At 44.5% G+C, this 10,591-nt stretch overlaps 2 protein-coding genes across 2 annotated transcripts; one reads left to right on the top strand and one right to left on the bottom strand.

The window, feature by feature from the left end:
- Positions 1-50: 50 nt before the first annotated feature.
- Positions 51-3,786, bottom strand: rex1bd (required for excision 1-B domain containing). Its single transcript, XM_071541640.1, has 5 exons — positions 3,666-3,786; positions 2,432-2,514; positions 1,970-2,174; positions 845-933; positions 51-541 (listed from the first exon to the last, which is right to left on the bottom strand). The coding sequence occupies exons 1-5, from the start codon at positions 3,666-3,668 to the stop codon at positions 469-471; spliced, it is 453 nt and encodes a 150-aa protein (XP_071397741.1). The 5' UTR covers positions 3,669-3,786; the 3' UTR covers positions 51-468.
- A 2,270-nt stretch (positions 3,787-6,056) lies between these two features.
- On the top strand, positions 6,057-7,890 carry fam78bb (family with sequence similarity 78 member Bb). The gene is made up of 2 exons (XM_071541652.1): positions 6,057-6,433; positions 7,368-7,890. Exons 1-2 carry the CDS (start codon positions 6,057-6,059, stop codon positions 7,888-7,890), a joined length of 900 nt encoding a protein of 299 aa, XP_071397753.1.
- Positions 7,891-10,591: the final 2,701 nt, after the last annotated feature.

The raw sequence follows: 10,591 nt of genomic DNA, 5'->3' as shown, positions 1-10,591 counted from the left end.
AATATTGTGTATAATGTGTAGCACAGTAAAGGAACAAAACTTGTCTTGGAATGTGTCTTTATTTTAAAAAGAAAATGCACAGCACTTATCAAGTATACAAAAGACCTGAACAAGCTTTTCAGATTTATTTAACATTTTATCTAATATGTCAGAGTATTTACAGATTTCGTCAGAACACAAGCTGTTTTTTTTTTTTTTTTTTGGCTGAGGCATGCACTTGGACACATATACATAAATACACACACAGGTGCACACACTCACACACACACACACACACACACACAGCCTGCATTTGAAATGCCCCCTGGGTGGAGTGAGACTGCAGCAGCGAGCGGGGCGGAGCCAGAGGGGGATCGATAAGTGCGGCTGATGAGTCCAAGATGGAAGTTGCAGCAGAGGGGAGTCAGTCTATCAATCCCTGTCTGCTTCTCTCAGAGGGCGGCAGCAGGGCCTCCTGGGAGCCGCCCGTCAATCACACTCCTCCGAGTCGTACTTAAAGTCCTGCATGATCTCACTCAGAGCCTCTTTGTTCTTTATGATGCTGGAGAGAGAAAGAGAGCAAAGAAAACAGAAGCCCAGATTTTAGTTAGGTAGAAACCACTGTGCTGTGAGTAAGTACGCATTACAGATTGCGTGGCTTTACCTCATTCACTTCTCTGTATGTAACTTTGTGAACAACTAATAGAATGTGGTAAGAAGTGATACTAGGGTGCATTAGGAAAATAGAGAGATGGCATATGATGGACAGACAGCAGTGGAGCGGCAGCAGGTTGACAGAGTGAGTGAAAGGGGGTCACTGGGGAGATGAAGTAGCAGACGGAGGGCTGGTAATAGCTGCTCTTACTCCTGCTTGAGCGCCTGAATCTTTTCTTCACAGCCTTCGTCCTCCGGGTGATCCTGGGCCCTCTGCCTGACCAGCTGCAGCTTGGCTGTCTGTTGGAAAAGGTGCATCAGATAAGATATATGCAAACCATTCGTCAGTGTCTGGGAGACAAAAGAGGAGGAGGAGGACGGACACCGAGATGATGGCAGTGCTATAACAATGCTGTCAGAAATGCAGTTTATTATTATGATTTACAAATATAAAAGAGTATATCTTGAAACCTTATTCAAAAGTGCAGCAGCGAAGAACATGCTGTTGGACACGTCACCCTTGCCCACCAGATATATACGGTATGTGGATTGTTCAAGAATGTGGGAAGCGCCAAAGCCATAACATTTTAGCACCAGCCTGACTCAAACAGTCTGTCTGACCATGACGAGACACAGCAATAGATGCTGCTGCTTACAAATCACTGTCCTGAAACAGAAGCACTTAAAAAAACATTATAAAATGGTTCAGTATTAATGAATTACTGTTTCATGCCTCAAGATGCACAAACAAAAACAAAGATTTTCCATTAGAAACATACACACTTTTCTTGCACTAGTGCTGTAAAATGTATGATGTAATGGTATTTGCTCTAAACAAAGTGGCCAATTATGAAATGTGTTATGTTCTCCATAAGAACTCTGCCTCCCTGTGGTGGAACAGTGGGACTACACCAGACATGACCACAGTCCTGCCCTGTATATCACTTAATAATAAAAGTTTAGATTATATATATTTAACAGTAATTTGTAAAAAAAAAAAAAAAAACAAAAAAAAAAAACTGAACATCTAAGGTGTTTGTAGGCATCTATTATTAGGCTATATCTCACAATCAGATAAATACATAACACCTTCACATTTATATTTAGGATAACCAATGTCGACAGTCAAAATGAAACAGGTGTTAGGTTACTTAGTAAGTCCACTGCCTTACAACATAGGATATGTGGTGTTAAACCAATGGCACTATTATATATGACATTTCCCGTATCAAATGTGTAAGCTGCTGTATCGTATTCTGTGTTCTCTCCCTCAGCTTCTGGACTTCCTATATTAATCCAAAAATACAGATTGAAAAAATATAGCAGTGTTTCCTACCAGTTCAAGCTTCTGCTTCTCTTTGCTCTGCAGCTTTTCAATGTGCTCAGACAGGTCTGGCCTGTCAAAGTCTTGGTGCAGCTTCTCCTTGATCTGCAGCACTTCCTTTGAGATGCCGCAGAAGGCCTGTGTTATCTCATGGACCAGCTGCCTGTAGTGGTCAAAGTCGTAGTGGGGCCCCGTCCTCAAGTAGGCCTCATGTCCCCTGGAAGGAGTCAGCAGCCAAAACAACAACATTTTAAAAACAGTAGCAGCAGCAACATAAGGCCTACAATTCAATTTTGTCTGTTTATGTACATGGAAGTATGGAGAATGGCTCTGGAAACATGAAGCAATGTGATTTGGAAATGAAAAATATCGAATTAAAGATGCTCAGAGAATTATGTGTGTGTTAGTTGTGTGCAGTAAGTTATAACAGCAGCATTGTAGGTCTTACTGGTTTCAAACTTTATAATAACTTACTCGTCGAAGAGCCTGTAAGTCTCCACCCGCTCTGACTGAAGGGCATAAAATCGCTGGATCAGGGCTTTAAAGTCTGTAGGTACCTAGAAGGATGAATCACATAAAAGAGAACCAACACAAACAAATTAAGATGCCTCAGTTATAAAGAGCTGAACAGGTATAACTAGCTAAAAATGATCAGGCTGAGCCTTTTGGTTGTATTGCTACTTGCTAGACTTTGTTTAGCATGAATATAATGTCCATGAAATTACATTTTTAACAGTTCTAGTAGCACACCGCAGCTTAAGGTGCTGCCCATAGGACTTAACTCCCAAACTCCTATAGAATCCAAAAATATTTCTGTATTCATGAAATTGAATGGAAAACAAAAAGAAATAATTCATTAGTTAATAAGTACCCAGAGTTAAGTTTGTACATTGTGTAAAACTTGATTGGTTGTAATCTGAGTTCATCAAAAGAAAATAAACTTGAAGACAACCATAGTGTTATGGTTACATGCCTGAGCTCATTTAAACTTTAGCTGAGTTCAAGGGGGAAGTAAGTAATTACATTTACTCACGTTACTGTAATTGAGTAGCTTTTTGGTGTAGTTGTACATTTTTGAGTATAGTACATTTTTTTACTTAAGTATTGCTCTGCACTTTAAATCACATCCATTACAGAGCACAAATTTTGTACGGTCTACATAAGCATCAGAAACTGGACCATCTGAAATTGCCCAATTGTAGAGCCACTGGCAGTGGTCAGTCAGCAAAGAAAAGAAGAGTAAACTTTGTGCACTTTATTTTATCATTTCTAAATTTTCCAATTAAAAGAATCTAGTTTGAACTCTGTCCTCTCGTCCTTAAGAATTACAAAAGGAAAACTTCAGATGTAACAATGTTCTCTTTTCTAAAAAGTAACTTAGTACCTTTAGCTCTGAGTAGCCTACATTTTAAATTAGATACTTTTTACTTTCACCTCAACAGATTTTTACACCGGTACTTTGACTTCTACTTAAGTTAAATATCAGCAAAGTAACAATACTAGTACTCACTGGCTAGGTTTGTTTCATAACGTTACAGGCAGACATAACGTAGCTTAACTGCAATGTCAAGTAGCCAACTAACAGAGCAACTTCACTACAGCAGCTAACGTTAGCTTAGCACATGTGGTAACGTTAGTATTAGTTTAGTGCCTGTAACACATTTGGGGATAACGTTAGAGTAGATAGAGTAAAATGTCAACTACTTACCATGGTAATCTCCCTGATATTGCTGTTGAGTTTCGACAGAGAAGCTAGTCTATGATATTGGCATGTTTTAGTACAAGAGTCCCACAGTGTGTTTTCTTCCTGTGTGCCTGTGATTCAGCTGCCTGCCTACTGCCTGTCCGCTATGGTCCGCCCTCCCACCGGAAACATCGCGAGAACCAGCGCGAGTAAGGGATTTTCAAAATAAAAGTTACAATACAACAACGATTTCTGAACACCACGAAAAGAGACGACCAAGACAGGTTCGTTTTGGTTGGCCAACTACATTTCATTTAACCTCTGACTCAGCCAATCAGAACTGAGGAGCAGGACTATCCGTCTAATTAATATAGTTTTGACACTATTATTCTTTAGTTTTTCTTCTCAGCTATAGTGTTACATACATAGCCTAGTAGTACACTAATATTTTCCTCTGTGTGATAATGTGATCCTGAAAAATCCCCCATTCCTCCGATCAAACCAGTTTCTAACTGGTGATACAAAGTGATACATTTCATGGCTGCTATCATCAGGATCTGTAATAAGTATTTTGTATGCCTTCTTCAGGAATAATCCCTAATAAATTCACTCTTGGATCCTTTCGGATGTCTAAGTGAAACACCTCGTAGTTTGATATACTTGGTCCCAAAAGACTTTCAATTTTAGACATGAGCAGAATGTGTGGGTGTATTTGCTCACCCACCTAAGCTCTGTAATTGCTCCAACACCTGCTAGATCATGAGGTATCCATTAGTAGGCTAATGGATACCTCATGTAATAACCTTCCAATCCCCTCCATGATTTCCTCCCACATATCCACTGATATTTCTTGTTGTATTCCGGCCTCCCATTTCTCCTCAATGAGCAGAGTTACTTGAGTTCATCACAGAAAGAAACACCTCATACCAACTGAGAGATCATGACACTTTTATTTTGAAAGGCGTCTCTTGCTGCTGGCTGAACGCTGACTGCCACTAACCAATCAAACGGTACTCCACATAATTAGGAGCACTCCATCCCGTCTTATTTAATTACAGAAGGTGTATTATTACAAGGTAGTAATAATAGACCGCAGCCTAGTATTTTATAAGCATGCCATCTGGGCTAAATATCCTCAAACAGCCTTCCTGAGATGTGGATAGGGCTACCTGTTGCGTCTTAGATCTTATTGGAGCCCTATATAGGAACGAGTTATATCCCATCCGCACGGGGGCTTATCCGCCCCTTATCTGGCTTGGTCTTTAAGCAGGAGTATGCGATAAGAAAGCATTATCCTAACATGGAGGAAATGGGTCGCAAAGCTACTAGGCTACTGTACAGACGTGGGCACTCCTACGCGCGCAGTCTCCCTCTGCCGTTCATTGGTCCATTCACCATCTTCAGCACCACGGAGACTGAACAGCGACACAGAGCCATGCAGCTATTATTAAATGAGGATGCCGCGCACTGTACTCTGCCGTATTAGGTTACTATGCCGGTATTTTCTGTGATTTTTAAGCCGTGCTGCCATCATTTTCTTGATCCATTAGAGAGGTATGTTGTCGGTATTATTTGCAACTCATTTTCTCCCTCGTTTTGATCGCGAAGAAACCGCCTGTGTCGTCTAACTCTGCAAGAGGAAGCTATTTTTTCCCCATCACAGATGCACGGACTCCCAGCAGGTTTTGTTTTTTGTTTTTTTTTCACCGTGTTTATCTCCCGTCGAGAGGCATGACCACCAAGCCCGCAGGCTGTAACACCGAGGCTCAGGTATAGGAGCATCTCATGTTCAGTGCCGCATCAACGAGCAGCAGCACCACCCGACCACCGGGTCCCCCTCTCGGCGCCCCGGTGTCCGCCGGTCCCCCGCGTCTTGTGACATGACAGCTCGGGGCAGAAAGAAGAGGATCAAAGGTTACGGGCCGGCAACACACAGAGACGTGGATTCAAACAGGGGCGCGGGCAGGAGCCATCAGCTGGAAGGGCTGGATCCTCTAGGAGCCCGGTCTAGGGAAGAGGGCAGCAGTGGCACACAGGGACGGACAGGCTGCACTGTTTGAGTTCAGAGGATTTCCCATCTATAGGCTATCAGAAATTAATGTGATACTTTATTCATCTCCTCTTGGGCATTTCTCTTCTGGCTTGCACCCCTGCAGGGAGGTCAGAGCACCGGGTCAGAGACAGATCAGCGCCCCTGGAGCTGCTGGGGATTCACTGTTTTGCTCGTTGAACACTTCAGCAGGTCGGATGCTTGCCGACACGGGGGCTTGAACCCGGATTCACCGGTCCAGGTCTCTCTGGAGCCTACCACCCCCCCTGAAAGCTAAATCTCACTGACTGGTTGAATCTGTATTGTGACTGAGCGGATTAGGGCCTACCCCGCGGTAGCACACACCTTTGCCTTAGGTCCATCTGATGCACGGCCTCATAGTGTTGATATTAGTTCAGTCCAAGTCAGCAGTGTTGTTCCCCAGCAGGCCCGTCAGGCTCACTTGGCTGCTCCTGACCGTCACCTTTACCTGCACAGCCATGGGCTGCATTCAGAGCATAGCCTGCAAGTCACGCATCAAACGAGAAAACATTGTGGTGTACGACCTGTCCGCCACCATAGACCACTGCCCGACAATCATTGAGGAGAACTCGCCCATAGTGCTTCGGTACAAGACGCCCTACTTCAAAGCGTCAGCGCGGATCGTGATGCCCCCCGTTCCCCGTAACGAGACATGGGTGGTGGGCTGGATCCAGGCGTGCACCCAGATGGAATTTTACAACACCTATGGAGACGTTGGCATGTGAGTTAACACCCCTGTCACCTCTGTCCTCATTACACACCGGTGACGTCCCTTTCACATACGGAAAAGCAGTGTGTGTGTGTGTGTGTGTGTGTGTGTGGGCTATATGTGTGTGTGCGTGTGCGCGTGTATGCAGGTTGCATTCATGCACACGATGTGTTCATGTTTGTGCATAGCAGCGTGTTGCATCGCAGAGCATTTGTGCACCCAGCAGGTTAACTATGCTGTCAGCCTCCTTCATTCAAACGCCCACCGACAGATTCTGTTCCTGTGACTTTGGCACCTAAATAGAAAGGCTGCTATTAGAGGAGCTAAACAACAGTTGCTGCTCTCACACTCAAATTGTGCCCACGGAGACATGCACCTCCCCACCCCCCCCCACCCCAAACACACACACACACACACACACACACACACACACACACACACACACACAAACACACACAGAGAGACACACACATACACCCAGAGTGTCTAGAGGCGAAGGCATATGTGAGGGGGTGTTTAATCCTGCTGGGTTTAGGGTTGGGGGGGTGAGGGAGGGGGGTGTAGGGGGTGAGAGGACACGGCTTGGGGTGGGGTGTCGGAGTGGTCATAACAAAACACAAGGAACAGATGGAAGGGGGCCACTAGATGACAAAAACTGTCTGGCATACAAAGAGATGATGATAATCCACTGACATGCTGAACCACCATGTAACATTCATACTGTATGCTCACTGCAAGCCTGGAGTGTCAGGAGGAGGATTTCTGAAGTGTTTCCTCTCATCATCTCCTTTTCCTCGTATGTCTTCCCAGTAAACACAAACAGCCCAGCTACATCTGTGCCACATTCCAGCTACTAATGTACTAATGTTTCCCATCACAGTAAAGCCATCTTAAGGTACACAGGAATCCCTCTGTTTCCAGTCCTTTACTTTCTGTACCATTCCAGGTCCAGCTGGGAGCTTCCTGAGCTGCGTGAAGGCCTGGTGAGGGCCATCAGCGACTCGGACGGCGTCAGCTACCCCTGGTACGGAAACACAACTGAGACTGTCACCATCGTAGGCCCCACCTCCAAGCCATCGCGCTTCATCGTCAGCATGAACGACAATTTTTACCCTAGCGTCACCTGGGCTGTGCCGGTCAGCGAATCCAACACACCTTTACTGACTAGCATCAAAAGGGACCAGAGCTTCACCACCTGGCTGGTGGCGCTCAACACCACGTCCAGGGAAAAGATCCTGCTCCACACCATCAAGTGGAGGATGAGGGTGGACATCGCAGTGGATCCATCAATGCCGCTGGGTTCCAGAGCCAGACTGATAGGCCGGGTTCACCAGGACCAGCCGCGAGTGTTGACTCGCATGGAGCCCATCCCTCCTAACGCCATGGGGAGGCCCAACGCCAACGACGCCCAGGTTCTGATGTGGAGGCCCAGGAGAGGCCCTGCTCTCGTCGTCATACCGCCAAAGTAGAGGGTTCACAGTACAGGGTCGGGACAGTATAGGGTTGGCCCGCTTCGACAGAGAAACAGCTAAAAAGACAAACAAGCAGTAGATAGTTAAAAAGACAAATACAGACAAGCAGACACAGATGTATAGGCAGGCTGAGACTTGTACAAACTGTTGATGGCACAAGTTCAGAATCGCAGTCTTTTGTGTGACGCTGGGGTTAAATCTTGAGGGGGACACCTGCCTTAATTCCCCACCGCTGCCTTTGACTATCCAGAAAGGACACTGGTCTCTACTTCTGGTGCTGTGGAGCTACTGGGTGTGCAGGCCTTTATTCCAGCCCGGCACAGCTGAGTGACGCGTTGGTTTCTGGGATGTAATGCAAACCTGTAGCGACTCTGGCCCAGAAGGAAACGATCAAGCCTAAATACAGACCCTATTTAAAAAGGTTCTTCAGCCTTAATGACGATACTACTGGCCTACTCTGTACTGTACAGTAAAGTGCTGTGTGAGTGTGTACCCGTACAAGACTAAAGGTATTAGTGTGTGTGTGATACAGGTCCAAGGAGGATGGCACTGCTGTGTGGTTATGCATTATGGACAGAGAGAACTGTAATATTAACTGTAATGTTATTTGATTATATGCTTTCAGAGATGATGTGAGTGTGGGTGCGCAGGCATGTGTGTGTGTTTGCGGGTGTGTGTTTTCCAGGCCCATCAGGGCCTATAATGGAGCCCCAGGGTAGGGTCCAGGCTTGCTGCTCTGTCACACCATACTGCCTCACACAGACACCAGGGGCCTCATTTGTGAAAATGTTCCAGATTCCATTGTAGGGTCATTCTAAAGAAGAATTTAAAAAAAAAGAAAATACGATTTTTAACATGGTGTAGGTGGAAATAAGTTTTTTGCTTTTGGCATGTCACAGAAAATATAGAAATCACAGCTTGGATTTGGTCATAAGCGCACAATTTGTGCATTGAAATCATTCATAAATGAAGCCCTACAGCAGGCTTTTTTTTAATCACAAATGACCAGTTCACCCAAGATGCAGAGCTTCTTCCTCCCTGCCTTTTGAAAGCCAGTGATGCCTGGATTGATGACAGCCTTCTAGAAAAAAAAACAAGATTTCCCCTTTCCCATCTAATCTAATTTGTAGGCGAGTAAGCAAGGTTACATTTTATGAGAAATGAAATGGGTCTGCCCTCGACAGCTGTGAGAGGAGGACGAACAGAGCTACGATATGTATCTGTATCGAGTCAGTATATGTAGTCTAAGAACAGAAAAGATTGTAGTGAAAGTGAACTGCATTCACTATAAAAGATCTAGAAATGGGTACAGTATTTTAGTTTAGACAGAAATACAGTCACTTGTGCCATTATGATATTTTATAAAATAAAAGCTTTTATGAAGTTCGATGACTTTTGAAATGAAAACCGGAGTGCAGCTTACAGAATGTCTCACATTCTCCCAATCAAGTAGAATCGGAGTGAAAAATGTTAGCTTATCATTTTTGAGGCAGGTCTGTATACTGTATTTGTAAAGTGCACAGCACACAGTGGGCCAGTGAAATGGCCTACGCTGAAATACTGAGCTGCTCACATCAGGACGGTCCAGATGAGACAGAGAGGGAAGAGGCCGAGGATGTAACCATGTTACCTTTCCATGCTGCTCATTACCTTGGTGCAAACCGTACAAGCCTTCACACACACACATACGCACCTCATCTACAACTATACCAGAGCCATGATCACCGGAAGGACTGTTTGCCTGTGTATTGTAAGCCCTGCTACACACTCTCCTCATGGCGGTGTGGACACAGGGCGTTTTAACAACATGCCTATCGTAGCCATGACACAGCAGACGTTTGTGAGGCAAAACGCAGCCGATGGCCAACGGCGACAAGCAGGGGTAACATCTAGTCCGGAACCTTGAATAGGTTTATCCAGAGGAGAAACTGTCAAAGAAGGTGATCTTTATTAGTCAGTGATTTGATACAGGAAAATTGAATGTCAATGGCTTTAGTGAAAAAGGGGAAACCCTTTCTTGACACGTTGCCCATATCACAATGGAGGAAGTGTTTGCGGAAATACATTTGTATTTGGCCAAGAGGTCACACAGTCTACCTTCTACATATCGTCTGTGTGTCAGGGCCTCAAGTGTCTCTTACAGTAACAGATGTGCCTGAGGACTTGAGGATAGAGTGGTACACAGTCCTTGATGATAAACTTGACTTGTTAATTCTTACTTGTTCTACTGATTAACTGGAATTTCATGCAGTGACTGATTTAAAATGACTGTGGGACTGGAGCCAATATTATATATGAAGGGACATGGAACATTGGGGTGTTACAATCCTTTCTCTCAGACTGTCTGGCCTTTGCATGCAGTGTTTTTAACTCATTAAAACAAATGTCAAACATTCGACTGTGTGAACTTATTTATGTTGATTAGTTTGCAATGCAAATGAGCATTCTGCATAGTATAACTATACATTTGTGCAAGGTAGTTTCTTTACTGTCAAAGACTCTCAATTGACTGTAAGAGACTTAGATTTCTGGAATAAATTCAGATGGGAATAATGACAGTCAAACAAGATGGATTCATAAACCTAATACTGTGCTACAATCTAGCCGGGTATGAAGTGTGAATGTGTTGTCTATGTGTGAAAGAGATCAGGGAGGAGATGAGCAACGATCCCACCACAATAAAACACACAGCAAAGGC

The sequence above is a fragment of the Centroberyx affinis genome, unplaced genomic scaffold (genome assembly GCF_046629955.1).
Source record: "Centroberyx affinis isolate AG114_WGS23_722 - 3 ecotype Tasmania unplaced genomic scaffold, CSIRO-AGI_Caff_v1 ptg000220l_1, whole genome shotgun sequence".
In the NCBI taxonomy this organism is placed as follows: Eukaryota; Metazoa; Chordata; class Actinopteri; order Beryciformes; family Berycidae; genus Centroberyx; species Centroberyx affinis.
This window is presented reverse-complemented; position numbering and strand designations above follow the sequence as displayed.

Excerpts from the sequence above, each read along its gene's own strand:
- fam78bb (XM_071541652.1), top strand. The coding sequence starts at position 6,057 with ATGCACGGCCTCATAGTGTTGATATTAGTTCAGTCCAAGTCAGCAGTG. Across the intron at positions 6,434-7,367 it reads ACCTATGGAGACGTTGGCAT|GTCCAGCTGGGAGCTTCCTG; the intron begins GTGAGTTAACAC and ends GTACCATTCCAG.
- rex1bd (XM_071541640.1), bottom strand. Across the intron at positions 934-1,969 it reads AGAAGCAGAAGCTTGAACTG|ACAGCCAAGCTGCAGCTGGT; the intron begins GTAGGAAACACT and ends CTTTTCCAACAG. Across the intron at positions 542-844 it reads ATTCAGGCGCTCAAGCAGGA|CATCATAAAGAACAAAGAGG; the intron begins GTAAGAGCAGCT and ends TTCTCTCTCCAG.